Source organism: Rhipicephalus microplus, chromosome 1 (genome assembly GCF_043290135.1).
Source record: "Rhipicephalus microplus isolate Deutch F79 chromosome 1, USDA_Rmic, whole genome shotgun sequence".
NCBI classification, from domain to species: Eukaryota; Metazoa; Arthropoda; class Arachnida; order Ixodida; family Ixodidae; genus Rhipicephalus; species Rhipicephalus microplus.
The window spans coordinates 238,760,794-238,780,498 of NC_134700.1; the positions used below are offsets into that span (position 1 = coordinate 238,760,794).

Genomic DNA, 19,705 nt, shown 5'->3' on the forward strand with positions numbered 1-19,705 from the left:
CTACGCATTACGCCTTCAGTTAGCTGCCAAGCTAGCTCGATCTGTACCTGCCGTCAGATATTTTCGTTTACTTTCTTTCTGCAAGCTTCCTGTCTCAGTCATCCCAGCACTGCGCCAAGTTCTCTCATAGTATGCGTGTAATGCGTGAAGAAAACATCGAATGCAGATGACGCCCATTCAGTGCGTCCCGGAAGGGGATAGGTAATAATTTTCATCTCTTGTGTGTCGAAGAAAAATTATTGAACAGGAAATGTTCTTACAGCCAATGTGTCCACAAGTGAACCTATGTTTGTCAAGACCTCGACAGTTGCTACCATGACGAAGACAGGCCCGCTGTGTCGAAACGGTAGTAACATCACCCTGTTCGATGATTTTTAATCTCTTCAAACTTCCGTTATCACACAAACTTCTGTCTTCTTTGGATACACAACTAGCGGGGCATATATACCCAGTGACCCAAGTTGCAACTTTTGCTATCTATCTATCTATCTATCTATCTATCTATCTATCTATCTATCTATCTATCTATCTATCTATCTATCTATCTATCTATCTATCTATCTATCTATCTATCTATCTATCTATCTATCTATCTATCTATCTATCTATCTATCTATCTATCTATCTATCTATCTATCTATCTATCTATCTATCTATCTATCTATCTATCTATCTATCTATCTATCTATCTATCTATCTATCTATCTATCTATCTATCTATCTATCTATCTATCTATCTATCTATCTATCTATCTATCTATCTATCTATCTATCTATCTATCTATCTATCTATCTATCTATCTATCTATCTATCTATCTATCTATCTATCTATCTATCTATCTATCTATCTATCTATCTATCTATCTATCTATCTATCTATCTATCTATCTATCTATCTATCTATCTATCTATCTATCTATCTATCTATCTATCTATCTATCTATCTATCTATCTATCTATCTATCTATCTATCTATCTATCTATCTATCTATCTATCTATCTATCTATCTATCTATCTATCTATCTATCTATCTATCTATCTATCTATCTATCTATCTATCTATCTATCTATCTATCTATCTATCTATCTATCTCTAAGTTTCTGACAACATAGACCGCGTACGTATACTTGCATCACGACGTTATTGATATTACAGAAACGGCCCGCAAGGTAACAGATATATTACAGGCAGCAGCGATATCATTGAAATGGTAAAAGATTGCCAGAATATGCTCATGTGTTGCGTGCTTGGGCTTTGCGTGCATGTTTGCGAGTCATAATCAATTTTGAGTCCGTCTAATGTGGCTTATGTTTTATCTGGTGTGCAAAGTCCTGAGACTCAACTCGGTAGGTTTATCAATTTTGCCTATTCTATAAGCTGGATGGGGGGATCATTGACCCGGACAATACAAGGATGGTTACGGTGTCTGTATGGGGTGTCGTGCTTTTTTAAAATAACCCGCTCGGCACTCAAATTGAGCTGAGAATAATGCGTTCATGCATGTTTCGCACTTTTTATCTCTTTTTAGCAAAAGAAGAGGGTATATCAATGAATTCCCAATGCAGAAAAAAAATTGCTTTTTTAGTTTCTGTATTTTGTTCTGCATAATATGAATTCAAGTCGTCGGTACACACCACGTGGTCAAGTGGTAATTCCTATGTGTGGTTTCATGGTTCTAAATCCCTACGTGACTGTGTGGGGGGTTCCAAAGGAGTTCTCCGGAAATTTTGACGATTTAGGTTTTTTTTTTTTATATGCCCGTAAAACTGAGTACATCGATCTGTCGCATTTCGTCTGCTTGAAAGGCAGCCGCCACAGTCAGCATCAAGCCTAGTTACCTGCGGACTACAACACAGCCCTGCCACGCATGTGAATGGAAGACTTCCGCAGAACTGGTCGCTGTTACGGATCGAGGACGTAGACGTGAAATACGTTTCTCGTTCAGCTTCGGCTATCACTAGCGCGCTAGAGCGCGGCAATCGACTATTATTACAGCGTGCAGGTGCTGCAGTGTGGCGTTCGACACAGCGACCTTCTCCCCCTTACTGAATTGATCGGTCGTGGTTTACTTGCTCAGCACGTGCGTATTTTGCGGCAGTCTCCATGAACTGAGCAAGAACAACGCTGTTGTCCTACATGTCGTCAACGAGCCGAGACCGTGATACGAGGCCGACACTTCCGCTGAAAATGTCGTAATTCGACAATGCGTCTGTGAAAGCGATGAGCATTGCTGTAGCTGACAACTTGTAGAGCATTTTTATTAGCAGTGAAGCACGGGAACATCGGGCATCTGAAGAAGCGTGCGCTGATACTCGTATGTAGGGGTAGGTTCTCCTAATTGGTTGCACACTATTGAGAGCTAACAGAAAATCATCACAGCTTCGAGCCCTCTAAGGGCTTGTCTTAGCAGCCTCTCGTGCGCACAAACAAATGATATCACGAACTGATCATAGAAACACCAAGTGTCACGTGTTTCAATAAGAATGAAGGAGGCGTTAACTAAAACAACTTATCAAAATTTTAGCGTCTTCTCGCGCAACAGTTAGAGTTATGAAGTTACCATCATATAAAAACCGAATTTGTTTAACAGAGATAATGCAGACGCCCCCACGCAACATTTGGAACAATATTTGATGATGCTTTGTTTAACCTCAGCCTGCGAAGAAAGGGAGGAAAATCGGCATTATGAAGCATGATTGATTTCCTCCATTCTCACCTTAACGTCAACATTTTTAGCTTTCTTTCTTTCTTTACAAACTGCGTCAGAAAATAAATAAAAAGTGCATATTTTTTCTTATAGTTTCCCAGCCGTTTATTTAACGATAACGTCTTCAGCGCTGATTCAAAAGTAGACCAAAGCTTATATAATTTTCGCTGCGGACTCTGACGAGACCGATCAAAGTAACGTAAATTTAACTTAAAAATTTGAGGAAAAGCAAACAGAAAAGAACTAAGGAGTTAGAGGAGAGCATCTTTATAAAAAATAATAGAATTACAGCAATAAGCAACAGACCCACAGAGAATAATGTAGGCATGGGTAAAGTCGCTCTTCCATTCTCTTTCATCGTTAGTGCCTGTCCCGCTCTGGATTTGTCAAAATTGAATCTTCGTCCACCAGCGGAATGTCATTAAAGAAAAAATAAACCGCTCGTTATTTCTTTACGCGTGGTCATCTTCTGGCGCTCTATTATACATTACTGCTTGTACATGCGGTGCATCAACTCGGCTCATTATCAAACGCCACTCTCCTTGACCAGCAAAGAAGCCGCACTATTTGCGTGTTCCTGTATTCCACATCTGCTGGTCACTTTTCTTTGCTTAGCACCTACAGGCCTAGAGAGCTTTGTATTGGATGCATATTCGAGACACCAATAATTCCTTGAGATTTGAAGCGGTCATGAGCCACCCCATAGGCTCGGTGAGAAAGCACGTCCTGCAGGTAGCATACACTGCTATGAACATGTCTCAGTCAAATATTGTAGCTGTGTGCGGCAGAGAGAGCTTAAACGTTGGAATTTTTTCAGGTGCTCTCTTCTTACACAGATGTCTGTGATCAGTCTCTTCGGAGTTTCCGATGCCCGCTGTGTGAAGTCGAACAGCGGGTGACATGCTGTCGCCTAATGGGTGACAGATATCAAGGGCGGCGTTTCGACCATATGCGCTTCTTGACGCATGGTGGCGCCACGGAACACCGCCATCTGGCGATGCTCTATGGTGGCACATTTAGAAGTAGAAGACGGAATGTTGTAATCTAAAGCACTGACGGAAAATCAGTTTCGTGTAAATGTCATCAATAACTATTATTATAGTGAAGTAAGGTAACATGATGCTTTGTTTTCATCTTAAGTCACATAATTGTTTCTGCTCAGGTACAAAATGAATGCATTAAAATATACAAAAAAGCCAGACAATAAAACTGACATATCGCATTATAAGGTAACAAATTGGGTGAGCTAGAATATCCAGCGTAAATGTATTAAAGTATGACAGAAGAAAAAAAAACAGATATCACAGCGAATGATGATCAGTGAGGTGAAGCGTTTGTGCATTCGTCTATCCGTGTGTTCATCCATTCGTGCTTCCGTCCGTCAGTCCATCAACCCGTCCGTGCGTCCATCTGTCTGCGCTTCCGTCCGTCCGTGCGTCCATCCGTCCATCTGCACCATGGGATCCAGCCGACGAGCACGAGCCGCAGCGGCCTTCCGCACCCGGTGCTCCTTGTCGTCAATGGTCCGCCAAGCAGCATGATCGGAAGCACACTGCGGTGTGGGCTGCGCGCCGCCCCGCGCAGCCGGCACAGCAGCCAATTGGGAAGCAGCTGCACCGCCAACGCCATGGAGCGTACCTTCACTCAACGCCGTATTGTACGCATGTATATTGGACAGCACCCTCTCGGAAACGGTAGGATAAATGAAATGCGTACAGCGCCATTTAGTATATCGTCACCCAACTGCAGTTTGAGAGAGAGATAGAGAGAGAGATAGAGAGAAAGAGAATAAAACATTTATTTGCGACCGAGGAAAGAGTGTCGGTGAGTGGGCTGCTTAGTCCGGGATTCGATTGGCACGGGCCGCTGTCCTCGCTCGTCTCACGAAGAAGAGAAGGAACAACTGTAGTTTGCATGCATCTATATGGGACAGCGCCGTGTACTTGTATGAGCAGGAAGGCGCTACTGGGTACAGAGGATGGTTGACAATCGGCAATGGACGATCGACGATTGACGCCGCTCGACAACCGGCCAGGTCTCGCCATGAGGAGCTTCGCCTCTAAAGGGAAAAAAAAACAGTGTGTGTGCATGGTCTTTCCGGTTTTTGAATTGTGTTCTGTTGGCGCGGGTCATCGGGTGTTCGATTTCCTGAATCCGCAAGCTTACGTGGCGTGATAGCCATGATTTATGACAATGGATTGACATTGCTGTAAGCACCTGAAAGAGTCCGATCAATTTCACCTAAAAAACATAACCCTTGAGTTTTTTGTAGGTGCATCAAGATATAATCTGTTTACATTCATTTACATTGGAGTCATCTTTCCTTACCAAGGATCTCCTTCAGCCACGAATTACTATGCGCTGTCCGAGACGTGTCAAATTCGCGTGGCATAATTTTAAGGCAGTCAGTTTTACATTCCTAGAAAAAAGACGAACGATAGCGTTGTTTTGTGAGTTTTAGTAATTAAAGTTAACTAGTGTGGAACCAATTATCGAGTTATTCTGCCTCCAGCCAGCTTGGGTACTTGAACGAAAAGAATTCACTATGAGGCCCAAAATGCGTGCACAGTTTTTTTGTTATATTTGTTTTGATCAAAAAAAAGTACTCTTCATGTTGTTCCTGGAACGCGTCACGTCGATCAATCGTCGAACATGGTAGTGTATTCAGCCAAGTGATCCTCGGCGGCAATACGCGTCGTACTGAAGTTGAATGATCGCCAGTTGTCCACTGAGAAGGCCTGCACGAATGTGTGCACTTAGTTTGAAGTCATTTGATGAAAAACGTGAAATGGTCTAATTACATATGTCGCGAAACTTGGGGCGAAAAATGTCGAAAGCCTATTGCCACAAGCATCAACGCCTGCCGACATTTGAAGCGTGACTATGTGAGGAGGGGAAAAATAACCAAAACCAAAAACTCACCATAATATATTTCTTTCAAATAGTCGTAATTTTCTGTATGTCAAAGTTGACTATTTTACTTTGTGATTTATCTGACGCTTGGCTATCTGTTTGATGGCCTCATTTTTCGGACGAGTGCCATAGAGGGAAAGGGGGGGGGGGGCGTATTCAGGCAATCTGCTGTCAGGGCTTGCGTTTAGTTCGGCACACTGCCGCGTCAACGAGGTATCGCTCACTTTTGCGTAGTAGTTTTGTGCGAATTCTGCAGTGTATATATTTTCTGATGTGCGGCTTACAGGCGTGACATTTGAGAGCTGAATTATATCTCACAGAATGTGTAGATAGCAGCTACTGCGACTGCCGACAGCCTTGGCTGGCACATGACCAGCGTACCTTTGATGACGGTGACTGCTACACGCTAATCGTGTAGATGCGGTACTTCATAATTTCCAAAGTGATATCCTTAAGACTGCTGTCTCTCTGCAGTGATTTTCCACGATGGGGCAAGCAATGTGAGTTTTCGAACTGTTATGCTATTGTGCTCGTGAACAGTTGTCCCAATTGCCCAGCCGCGGCGGTGTAATGGCTAAGGTACTCGGCTGCTGACCCGCAGGTCGCGGGATCGAAGCCCAGCTGTGGTGGCTGCATTTTCGACGGAGGTGAAAATGCTATATGCCCTTGTGCTCAGATTTGGGTGCTCGTTAAAGAACCCCAGGTGGTGGACATTTCCGGAGTCCTCCACTCTTTTGATAAATATATGATAGTTTTGCAACGTTAAACCCTACATATCGATCAACAGTTGTCCCAATCCCAATTACATCTGAAATGTTTTCGGTGTAAGTACACTGTTTGGCTAATAAGAATGTTTTCGCAATCTTTCATGTTCGTATTCCCTTTTTTTTTCGTGCACGCAATCAGCGAGCAATAAGATGCAATAAAATTGCATATTCATAACGGTCATCAAAAAGCCAGCATTTAGTAAAATTTTCAATTTCGCGCCATGTAAGACTCATGCGCGACGTCGCAACCGCTAGCGGTTGTGACGTCATATGTTATTTATTTATTCTTTGTTTTAGTCGTTTCTTTCATGCGTAGATGACGATGGCGGCTAAGAGCCGCCACTCACAGGACCCATGGGCTTCTATGGAACTTACGCTACCGTTTACATATACCTTGCACTTGGTGCGTGACATGTTATACCATTGAAGTCGGTGTGTATGTTTGTGCATACCGTGACTAAAATAGTTATAATCTGTTTATGTTCGAAACATTTCTGATGCCCGTAACGTGCTCGTGTAGTGACATTATGACGCAATCCATTCACAAGCACATGTGAATTTTTGGGTCAGCCGACTGACCTATTGTTCGCGTTACGGCAATTAGCCACTCCATTCACGTAAGCGTGAAATAGTTGCGCTTTATCTGATATCGGGATCGTGAAACGTAGTACACGTACCTTACTCAGAACATCGCTGTCATGTGGTGCGCTCTGTAGCATTGTGATAATAAAAATGAAGCTCCAATTATGAGATGGTGCAAGGCATAAGTCGATTATTGGTAAGGCACGCTCTTGACCTCTTTTCAAGTGCAAAATAACAAGAATCAACTATCACGCACAATATTCCTCAACTCTTTTGTTACCGTCTGAAAATGGTTATTTTTCATATGTCTCGTGAAGCTTGTCTTAGTCAATTCGAAAAGTACTCCAGCACGCAATGCAGCGTACCGAAATTTGCACAATTAAATGCTCTTTTCAAACTATATGTTATATAGCAACAAAAGCATTTGAAAACGAATGAAAATGTAAAAAGCGTGTAACGTTTAGTTTCCAGGTGATAAATAAATCAGTAAAAACACAATATATGCAAAAAAGTTCAAAACAAACAAAATTCAGCATATACATTTTCAAGACAATTAACTCAGAAGCAGTATAAAAATAATAAATGTTGTAGAGAACGGTTCTATTCACATAGACAAAGAAAACAAGAACCTAGGTGATGTTTCGCTGCTCGTTCCATACTGTAAAGCATTGCTTAGTGTTTCGTAAGACGCAAGTGAATTGCATGGTACGCTTTTCTCAGTAAATTTGTTTTTTTTTTCGGCAGGAACCTCCAGGTGTTCCGATATAGATGAATACCCGTGATGTGATTGATACTTCTATAAATCAGATGTCTCAATAAACTTCGCTATTTCGTCGAGCGTCACTTCTTTCCATGAGCCACACCTCGCTCCGCATTGGTTGGCGTTCCTATACACCCGTCCAAGCGCACTTCTAAGCATTTTGCGCGTCGTAATAACAAACGATGTCGTGGGAAGTTCTACAACGTTTCGCTCTGCTCCGTAGCCAGGGCTAAGATGTGCTCCGGAGGCCTTCTTGTCGTTAGAAGAAGCTCTGCAGCCGGTGCCAGCACACCGCGCCCCAGTGAATTGTGGACTTTGCACGTCACCAGAGTAGCCATAAGAGTGTGCACAAAGGTCAGTAGCGACGCACTTGCGGCGGAGAAGACAATTTGATGCCGTAAACACATCAAACCCATGAACGGCTGCGGATGTCTGACGCTCACGCAAGACATCGTCGCCACAAAACTTGAAGCTGAGGTGCAGTCATCCTCGAGCTCTATTCTCGTCGTCACTAAATTAAGGTGTGGTTGCTAAAAGATTTAGAGTGGTGCGCGTGTTTGGCAGTGCTGGTGCGTGCCCATGCACGCGTTAAAACTACGCCATAGGAGCGACTAGTGACACTAGATGCGACCCTGTGTTTGATATATAACAATACAAGAGAAACTAAAACAGCAGAACACAAGCTGAGAGCACGCGGCACTTTGAGCACGTGGCGGACCTTCGGAAGTATTTTTTTTTGTATAATAAATTTTCCCTCACTTTCAGCAACCGCTCCCTGATGAATAGCTGGCGTAAATCTCTGGCAATGATTACTACTCAACCCCAATGGCGAAGCTGACACTTCAATTGTATATTTGACTTGCAAAAATTATTTTGATTACAAAACTTTGATGTTACTTTGCATAAGCACGAGGGCACGCACTTTTGTCAAGTTCGCCAGCTTAGAGACTGCTTCCAACAACAAACGCACATTGGCTCACGCAAACGCCTATAAAAAATCACTATGTTGTTAAATGTGACAAATTCAGATTTATTTTGAATGTAGAGTGACTGGGGTAACTATTAAATGTGTTGGGTGCACAAGAAACAAATTTGGCATGCCGAATTAGACGAACCGATGCACCGATCACCGGTGATCGATTGGAATAGGCGTAGTAACAAAAAAGTTAGGTTGAAACAAAAAGTGACGCTTCGATTATCCGTTGGCGTCTATAATCATGTACTGTCTGTTGTTATGTATTAGTGAAAAAAAACAACAAAGTAGCTAAGAAGCTCAGAAAAAAATCGAGAAGCGTCACTTTTTTGCACGCAACTTCGAATGGCTTTTACAAAGAGTTGTCTGTGCAGACGCCTAAAACAAACCTGATTGCAGACTGCTCCACAGGAAAACTTTGTGTGTACGATAACCCTTAGTCGTTTGCAGCCCAAGAAACTACTCTACGCACTTAAAGTTTAAAAATAGGCTGTTTAACGACAAACAAGGTAGCTTGTGGTTTAACGAGCGATATTTTTTTGGACTTGCAAGTATACCAACGAAAAAGGAAAAAAAAAATAAGCATAATACTTCGTGTGTTCGGTACTTCATGCATAACAGGCAACGCAAGCTCCCGACAGGGTCAAAGTAAAATAATTTACTCCGCGTCGCGAATACCACACGTGTTTATTTTATAGAAATATTTTACAAAGTCGAAATTTATTAGTATTTTCTAGACTAAAAAGTTATCGTATGAAGTCGGATAAGTGGTGAAAAGGAGGTTGAAACAAGAAGTACTCTAAAAAAAAACAGGCCTCAGAAATAAAGTAAAAAAAGTAACTTCAACTAAACTCTCAAGCTACCATCGTCACATACTATTAGGCTACTGATTTCCTATAGCATTTTGTTTGCTTCTGCAGCCTCGGGGGAGTTTAACGCGTGGCGTGAAGTAAAGTACTAAGAAAATGAAGTGGAGCGCTGATCCCAGAGTTTACGTTTATGATTGCGACTAAATGCAGCCCCGACTGGGTGTGCAAGCCCGCAGCCTATTAGTGCATTCTGAGTTTTAGACGGTGCTGCACAGGCTCGTTAGCGTTTATTTTGTTTTCTTCCTGATACCGCTGCTAATATTTCAGTTTTTAAAGATTGAACCTATCATCGCAGAATAAGGGTTGCCTCCTGTTTCTTATATAATGGGCAGTGGGGCTGAACCAGCGAAGCAAACACTTTCCACAACTTTTAACCCAAGAGAAAAATCACAACGTCAACGAAATTGAAAGCTTTTGTTGAAGTTGACGACCTTTTTATCTGTTTCTTGTTGTTTCTCAGATTTTTGTTTAAGTGCACCGGAACATTAAGTATGGACTAGCCAGCAAGTACATGGTTGTAAAAAACTATGAGTTATTATGTTTTCTTCAAAAAAAAAAGTTCGACGATTCAGGGTAGGATGTACTCAACTATGGGAGAGTATTAAACTGTCCCAGCACCAGAATCCTATTTTCACTTCATACTCACAGTCGTAAAACTTGAGTTACCACTTCTTGGAATCTCGTAAAAAAAGGAAAAGAACGATTCTCAATGCGCAAGGGCTTTTGAACCAGCTTAAGGCCATAAGTTGCACTAACCGACCAAGATTCACGTTGCTTGATGCCAACCCACACAACACGAACCATGAACCACTCACGCGGATTCTGAAGCTTTAATCGCGAAGAACAGTTCGCTTCTATTCAATTACCTTCCATAAACATTGCACCTCGCTACACGAGATGGGACTGCTATTCTCACAGCTTCGTTAAACAAAAACAAAGCGTATAGCTCCCTCCTTCTTGTTATTGCGCAGGATTAATTAGTTCTTTAGAATACCTTCGCTGATCTGCTCGATGGACAGTTGCGTAAGATTGATAAGGTAAGTAAAAGGCTCGGTTGTTTCAACGATACGAAACTGCGCTCTCTTCATTGGCGGATAACGTACTCAAATACAAAATGCGCACCTACGCTTTGGTTTTGCTTATTCATTGATGTTTCATGTAACTGAACGTTTCTTTTATGGCTCTCCCTCTCTATCGATTCAACGTTGGTACGCGTGCAGCAATGCTGTCGGCGTCTCGTAAGCGACCATATATCACCGGAGGACCATTAAGCTGTGCAAAGTGGCCGACGCAGTCTGGCCGTGGAACTTGAGCAGTACTTTCTGTTTTTCTTTTGACTACGCGCTATATATACCAACCGCTAAGTGCAGCTGGCTCTCTCCTGCGTGCGTCTCGGGCATGTTGATGGAAGCTATTGACCTGCCGCGGCCAATATGCGTAGCCGTTAAGCAGGACGAAAGAATTCGGGGAATTCAATTTCCCGTCAGAGCGAGTGTCGTTTGGTTTTGGTTCCCCAAATTTGCTCCATTAAGCTCTGTTAGGAGTCCACGTATAGTGTAGCGATGCCGAGTTTATTGGTTTCCCAGTAAACACGTAAACAAGCTGTTCCCATGATCGGAGGGCTGGTGGTGTATCGCCGCAACTGAAGGTGTCAGAGTATGTCTTCGTAGCTCGACGGGGCTGTGCTAGGTCGTTGATTCAGTAAAAATAATAAAGGTGGGTAGTAGGGGAATAGATAGATAGATAGACAGATAGATAGATAGATAGATAGATAGATGGATAGATAGATAGATAGATAGATAGATAGATAGATAGATAGATAGATAGATAGATAGATAGATAGATAGATAGATCTTCACTGTTTTGCATGGGTGTCGCGGGTCGATGTATATTCCGGTAAGCCTGAAGGTGGGTGCTGGAGGGGGATATACTGTTTGCTATCTAGAGGCTCCCATCGTGTTACTTTTATTCTACACGAGACACTGCGAACTTAGCAATCTTGTTATCACAAGAGTTGGAACACGTTTTCGTGTCTGCCAGTCCGACGAAACCCGTCATAAGACTGCATAATGCAAATAACTGCCAAGAGGAATCGGAAGAGGAACGTGCATTCATTTGCTTAACCACGCATATCAAATTAGGCGGGCTCTCAGCTACTAACGCAAAAAAAAAAACGAGATTGCAAAATCACGAATACCGTGTGTACGATTGCGAATTCATGGCTTGTTGTTCAATCTCGTCGATATTAGGTTTCCGTACGGCAAAATTTTGCTTTGAGCAAAGCTGCACTCCCTCACTACGCGAGGCTCGGGAGGAAAAGTCAATGATTATCCACCCGAAAGCCGTACAAAAGAGCAGCAACGGATTTTGATGCTTGTATAGGAGTCGACGTCCGTATATTCCCAATATCACGCATCAGCGCATGAAACCTCCTCGCCCGCTCACGTTCCCGCACGTCCTCGCAGCAGATGGAGTATGCGTCCCGCATTTCCCATACGCTGCACGCTGCGCCGCATATGTGCGTTAGGTGGTCATGTGCGAAATAACGAGTTCCAGGCTTGGCTCAAAAAGGGCACGGCGAGATCACGCACGTGGAGTGAAAAAAAAAAAAAGCGCGCACCGGTACCTGTAAGTGGGCAGATGAAAGACCGCAAGAAGCAAGATAGCCGCGGGAAAACTTGGGAACTATGAGAAACAGCTAGAGCAGGGTGGAGCTTCAAAGGGCGCGCAGGAGGCGGAGTTAGGCCGGCGAGCGAAACGTATTGCCGGATACCGGGCCGAGATTACGAGGAGCCTGTTTCCGGGGAACACCGTGTTAGCCCTCCACGAATGTGCGTGGGCCTCTCTCTTTTTTTTTTTTTTTGTCTCGCGTGCCTTCCCTTTTAGGGAGAACATTCCGATCCGCGAGCGAAGGAACAGGAATAGGACGGAGGGAATCGGCGGACGGCAGGACAACGCCGGCCTCAGCCACAAACGAGCACTGACACTGGGCAAGGAATCAGAAGACGTATAATGGGGCTGCTGGCTCTAACAAGCGCGCGTCGGTTCTGATCTCCGTGGCGACGAGCCAGCTGATTAAGTGAGCGGCCAGGCCGCGCGGCAGCCGAAGGAAACGCGAGCGGTAACAATCGGTGCGAGTTGGGAGAATGTGCTACTCTCCTTTTCTCTCTCTCTCTCCCCACCTATTTTCTTTTTGTGGGAACGGAGATGCTTTATCTTGCTCCTTTAAGGAACGCTATTTGTTGTAACGAACGGTTCTTGCTTAGCGTCTTCGTCGCCGTTTCTTGTGGCCTCCGAGTAGACAAAGCAGGCATTCAGTGATCCTTTTATTGTGGTCTTTCTGATTCCGACCCCCTACGGACCCTATAAGATTCCGACCCTCTACACGCGTTGCTGTTGCTTGATGCAGAGTGGCAGTAAACCACCCCTTCTGAAACAAACTACACGCGTGTGCAAAGACAAACAAGACTACGGGACAAGTCGCAAGACTTCTATCAACTAAAAAATCACAGCATATCCGCGGTGTGTATGATGATGAGTGGGGCGAAGCATCCGTCAGCTTATCCATGCTTCCGTCCGTCCGTTCGCTCGTTTTTGCTTCCGTCCGTCCACGCAACCATCCGTGCGTCCATCCAAGCATCCGTCTGTCCGTCCATGCGTCCGTACATCCGCACGTCCTTCCGTCTGTCTGCTAGTCTGTCCGTCCGTGCGTCTATCTAGTGAATACTCCAAGTACCGCCACTCCCATATCGCATCACATACCCCTTCTAGAGCGGGTATGTGCCACCGGTGGCTACCTACTACTACTACTACTACTACTACTACTACATACATCGGAAGATGTAAAGACCCACGCCTTAAGGAGCTTCGCCCCTAAAATAAAATCGCTTTCCTTGCTGTAAACATACACAGATGAGTCGCAAGCGCACTTATCAGGCCCGCGTCTAGCTATCCAAGATGCCTCCAAGATCTCTCTTGCTCTTTGGTTCTTGGCTTGCCCTAACACCTTAGTACTGCTGAAGAGGGGCTTACATCCCAGAACGCATGCGCCACAATGAACTGGTAGATGCCTCCCACTCCCGTCTCTATAGAATTAGCATGCTTCATCAAACGCATGTTAATACACCTTCTGGTCTGCCCCACACAAACCATTCAACAGGTCAGGGGGAACTCATATACCGCTCCCGTCATACAGGGTGCATACTTGTCCCGTACTCTTGTCTGTCTTCGCGCATGCGTTTAGTTTGTTTGAAAAAGGGTGGTTTACTTCTTCAATAAACCAGTTGTTAGTCTGAGATTGTCCTGTCTACCTCGTTTCTAAGTCTCATTTTTATTTTTCGCAGTTATAATTTTCATGAATAACACAATACAGGTGTTGGGAAAGGAGAAAGGGGAGAAGAAAGACAGGTGGGCTGAATTTCGATGTAACAGGTGTACGTACTATTTTTATAATTTAACCCCAATGCTAAGGCCAGGCTTACGGTGAAAGCAGAATAGAACGAATTCTCACTCTCGTGATGGTAGGCCTTTTGCCCGCAACCACATCGCAAGGCTTGTTGAGATAATTAGCATTTGACTCAAAACTGTGTTATTAATAAAGTAAGACTCTGTACAGGAAAATAATGCTAGGAATTTAAGGGTGCCTTTGAAAACATATGGTGGTCAATAAACGACGATAGATATCTATAGATAGATAGAGAGATAGATAGATAGATAGATATTTAGATCCGACAAAAGTTTTGCAACTAACATTTAATCGAATAAAGACACAGAAGAGCATTACGCTTTGAAGGAGGTCTGCATAGCAATAAGAAAAAAGAATGTTTTGTAGTGTTCAGCAGCTGTATGAAGACCGAGATGATCACTCTCCCGCAGTAGAGTGCACATAACTCTAAATTTCTTCACGTTTTGCAGAACACACTTGGTTCCATAGAGGAGAAAGATGAGAGGAGAAAAGGGGATGTGTTATTCAGGCGATCGCTGGCTTTTAATCCTTCTTTGGAGAATGGCAACCAAAAGATAAAAGTGAGTCACAATTATGGGTCATGCGTGCAAAGGCAACAAGATTTCCACACAATTAAAGCAGTTCGCAGGGCTTAATATACACGACGAAAGAAAGAAAAAAAAAGAAACACGTGATTTGTAGTACGCGATGCACTAGCACTGTTGGCGCTGTGTTCTATGAAGCGGCGTGCATAAACCCCATGGTACTTCATCGAGGCAATTTCGGGTCTGCGACCCGAAATTGCCAAGCCCATGCACGCACCCTCCCACTACGTTCTTGCAGGGCCCGTAATCTTGTTCGAACGAGCAGTGAGTAACCAATTAAATATTTCTCCCATACAGCCCGTCAACACACGAGCACCGGAATAATCGTAATGGAAAGAAAATGTCCGTCCCGTAGCAGTGCCACTAACGAGCTTTTATTCCGCTGAGGGAATAGCTGCGATGGGCTTTTTGTTTTTTAATCAGCGCAATGACGGCGTCTCGAGAAGAACTGGGTCCGCAGGTGACACCATACAGAACGCATTACAGCAAAACGAACTTTGTTTATACATCGGATGGTCCGTTGTTTATCTCGGACAAATAAGTAGTTGTAACGGCCGCTTAGTGATGCCACACGAGAGAACCTTCAATTAGTTGCCGTCCTAAATCCACGAACGCAAGAGTGGGCGATACAGCGACTCTCCGAGCCGGCGCTGAACTTACGCCGCCAGAATTCTCGTCTGAGCGGAAACGAAGAAAGAGCGACCAGGAGGGGCTGTGAGGTGGATTCAGGTAATTGCCGTATGAGGTAATTGCCGAACAGAGGCAGCCGCAGACCTTTCGATGCAGCGTGCGCGTAGTTCTTTATCGAATATCTCACGAGCACGCGAGAAATTCGTGATGAGACCCATAAAGCTAGCGTGCAACCTATATACGGCAATTATGAAGCGGAAAGATTTGCTTTTGCAAACAAGGAACGATCATACACGGCGCGTCTCGTAATCATATCGCTGTATTGAGACGTAAAACCCTTGCAGTTATCCTTATAGCCGGGGATAGCCAGACATCTTGTGTTCGGAGCCTTTTCGTTTCCTCAGTACAACAAACTGGTAAGCTTATTACACACATGCATACCAAATCAAAACATCAAACGGAATATAAAACGCAGCTTGTCTGAAGCATTACTGTTTCTCTTTGAATGAGATGTTATCTAGGACCAAAGGACGCTAATGTGCACACTGTCCTGCTGCATGATAGTTCGGGAGTCTCTTATTAGGCAGACATGTATAACATACTCAGTGAAAGTTTTCTGTGATGTTTACGAACCGCTATAATGTTTACCAACCAAGCCTTTCTTCGCCAATGGTTTACGCGGCAGTCTCGGTTGGTCCCAGAAAGCGAAGTTATCTCAAGCTGATGCATATACACATGTTTTGGCGCGTGGTTCTGAGGACAAGCTAGTATAGGAGAGGCGCTGCGAAATAATTAATTTGCATGGCCAATAGAGTTGTTTGTTTAGAATAAGCATACACTTTTTTCGCTGAGGTGGAAGTCACAACTGCTTCTTAGGAAGCGAGAGGTGTAGTGCCGTGCGTACATCTGTGAGCCCATCCGTGACGTCTTACTGTGATTAAAGTGTATTGTCGTTATACGTCATCATCCTAAAAAAAAAACTTGGGCTTTCAACAAGACGAGTACACAAGTAGACGCCCACTTATCAGTCGCAATCTACGCTTTCATCAAGGAAAGCAAACAGGCCTTGCTGTTTTTTTTTTTCTAGAGTGAGCCACAAGGACTTCAAGAGTGCCACACGGAACTGCAATTTCGTTCTTATCATTTCCCCGCCTTTCGTTCCTGCTTTCTTCTTAATATTTTCTGAGCCTACTCAGCCACCTATGTATTTTTCTGGACAGCCGATGGCGCAGAAAGCTATTCGCGCCCTGCTGTATTCTTTGAGGAACACACTGTTCGGTGACTGGTTGCAATCTCGATGTGCGTATTTGCAGTGCTCGCTCTTTTTGATCTTAATTCTGTTGCCAACAATAAAGAATAGTAAACCGTACGCTCGTATCATAGAACTCCCTGCTTTCTATCTATTCCTTCTTGACAGGCCTTTATATCATGCACCACGTCTTGGCGTGTTCGTTGGTTTTACGTTCTGGAGGTGTGCGAATTATCGAAACTTTAGAAAAAAGAAATAAACATTACTATGTTCTAGTCGATGTTTGCATCTAGTGGTCACTCTTCGTAATTAAAATTCGTGCAATAATTTTACTACTTCAAGAAAATAAAGAAAGTCATTGACAACGACAATACTGCGTAATGCAACTTCTGGGTGCACCTGTATACGTTTTTTTTTAATTTTGCGATATGTTGCCTGCCTCGCTAACCGCGTGGGTGCCCTCCTCAACAGCCGCCACTAGGGGGCCTTCATGTGCGCGCGCTTCCGTCTTTCACCGCTGACAGGCCTCCGTTCATGAAGCGCTTTATTTCCATATATGGTATAGGTGGGCGCCCTCGCTATTACATGGCTAACCTCCCGGTCCCTCCTCCTTCCTTCCTCCTTCGCTATTACATTAGTGATGACGTCATCAGTGACCGCACTGCAGCACGCAGTACTGCTAAATTACTGTGGTGCCGCGAAACTTCTCTCGCCCCTGTCATTCTTTCCTCCAAGCGCACACTTCGCTATCGCCGTCTTTCATCCTCCGCTGCCCTCCGCGTTAGATTGCTTTCGTCCTCGTCCAATGTGTCGTTTACCACAACGCTGACGCCGCACAACGCAGAAATGGCTGTCTAAGAGCTGTACTCAAAAGCATTTTTATTACGGCCTAAGTTGTGCCCGGGAAATTAGATGCAAAATCTTAAAGCTCGACACAGTGCTCGAGTAGACTATTCGATCTACGCACGTTGTATAGGCCTTACTTAACCTTGCAGCTCAGCCCACTTTGTCGGGCCCATGCGCGAAAGGCATGTTTTGCTTTGTCGCAAAAAGCGCGAGCAGGCACGAAGAATTGGAGGCGCTGACGCACTAGTTCACTGCCCTCCACGTTCGCTCTCTTTCGTACTCGTTTGCTCTGTTGTTGACGGCGATTACGGTGACGCCGTAAACAATACGGCGAGGGGCGCCTAATTGCTGCCTTCTGTAATATATGGTAGCCCTCTAAGTCGCCCTAAAATTGTAATAAGCTTCCCGATGGCGATAATAGGCATGTAACACGACGATTAACGCGTATTCAAACAATCTACGGTCTTTAGGGAGTCAGACATTTCCGACTAACCAGCTGTCTTCTCCGCACCTCGATCATCATTTGTCATGACAGTATGCTACCTTGTATACTTCTCAAGCTCCCAATCTGCTTTTAAGAAAAAAGTTTTTGCAAGGGGCGATATAACGAAATGGGCGCAATGACACCAATATTTGATGGAACGTGAGGATGACCGTGTGCTATTGCTCATTATCACTGTTCGTAATTCGAAAGTCTTTACAAACGTTCTCGACAACTGATTTTCAGTTCACTCGCTTCTCGCCCTACTTCATTCATATTGGGCTTCGTCTTGAAACTCTCTTTTACCAATGGCACGTACTGTTTTCGCACTGCTGCCAGGACCCAAGCGCTCCAGCCAGACGCTTTGAAGTGGGACCTGTATACCACCGAGGTCTCCGAATTCTGATAGTAAGTTCATTGTCCTTCTCCTCGGGTTTTTCGGAGTTCACGGGTTATACGCGTATCCAGCGCGAGAAAGCAAGCCCCGAATTTTGGTCGCGCTTGCGTTGCTTCTCGTTTGAGCACTTGTATTGTCGCGCGAGCTTCCTTTCCCGTACTGCCGTCGAGGCCCTTCTATACGTACAGACATCTCCCGTTCCCTCCAGAAACTCTGGCGCCGCTATAATTCAAGGGGAGATCTCCATCGCAACTCTTCATCCGGCAAAGAGGGTGGCGCCTTTTCTCGCGCACTCTATTTCGGTCTAAACAGAACGAAGCGCGTATAGTGACAATGGTATACGCGCATTGTGCGGCGCTGATTTGTTTCTCTCAACGTAATCCGTGCAAAAGGAGATTGGTGACAACAGATTCGGGCACTAAAGGGTTGCTACGGTGGAACGATACGGGTCGTCGGAATTCGAAAACAAATTGTAACAATCGAGAAATCTCTGCAGTGAAAAAAAAAAGAGTGAAATGCCCGGTTTACACTTTTCATTCGTATTTGCTTTCCCGCCATTTCTTAGCCGTATTCGCCGCGATGAATGAACCACGGGTTTCGCGAGAGACGCCCTCTTCTGCGCTGCTTTCAAGAATCCTTTTTTTATTCCCCGCTGATAACCCCTCGCTGATATACTCGCGCCCGCCGGTGCCGCTGAAATGGGAGGGGCGGTGGGTGCGGGGGAGGCACCCCATCGAATCAATCATCCCCGAGGAAAGAGAAGATGAACCAACACTGTGTGCGCCAATGCGCCGGGTACTCGCGTGGCGATCTCTCCCGCTGCACCGTTCGGACATTTCGGACCGTCTTAGATTTTTTTTTTTTCATTCGTCCAGAGAGACTGTTCTCCTAGCTGGTCCAAAAGATTTCGCTTTCCCGTACACCGCCGCTCTTCTTCTTCATCTTCGACGTGTGTTCCTTATCGACAGTAAGTTCTGTTTGGTTTGCGCACTTTCATCACGCGCATTTACCAACTTCGTTCCTTGTTCATCTCTCTCGTACCGTTCCTCGTGCGAGCGTATAGTTTCGTTTTTCTTTGCCGATTCTTTAGTCCCCCCCCCAGTTCGACTGTCGTTCGGGCACTCATGATGAAACCTTTATTTCACTCGGGTTGAGATATTTTGTGCTGTTGTTTGACCTCGTGTTTGCCATCCGCTCATAACGCCGTGCCAGAAGTCCTCCTCCCAATTTTTTTTCTCACTTTGGCTCGACGACGTATTGACCTGCCCGTATATGGCAGTTCTGGAAGCTCTTGCTTGTATACTCCACGCAGTTCTGGAACACTGGCGTCGAGAGTGAATGTCCGCGATTTAGGTTCGCCGTTTTCTTTCACCCTGCTTCGTGCGGGCATGGCGACCACCGCTGTCCGGCATGTGAAAAAAATATATATATATATAGCGGGCTCGCCCCGACAATGTTCTTTGTTGACCAATGGGAAAT

The 19,705-nt window shown here is 44.6% G+C and overlaps 1 protein-coding gene across 5 annotated transcripts in view; it reads left to right on the forward strand.

Annotated features, from left to right (window-relative positions):
* The window catches only part of LOC119166108 (synaptogenesis protein syg-2), a 149,367-nt gene that overhangs the window by 30,869 nt on the left and 98,793 nt on the right, over positions 1-19,705 (forward strand). The window contains exon 1 of one of the 5 annotated variants that reach the window (XM_075891684.1): positions 5,846-6,123. The exons of the other annotated variants lie outside the window; for them this stretch is intronic. Within the exon in view, the coding sequence (XP_075747799.1) occupies positions 6,042-6,123 (82 nt within the window). The 5' untranslated portion in view covers positions 5,846-6,041. Of the gene's footprint in view, positions 1-5,845; positions 6,124-19,705 lie in introns of those variants that run through there. 5 annotated transcript variants of the gene reach the window in all.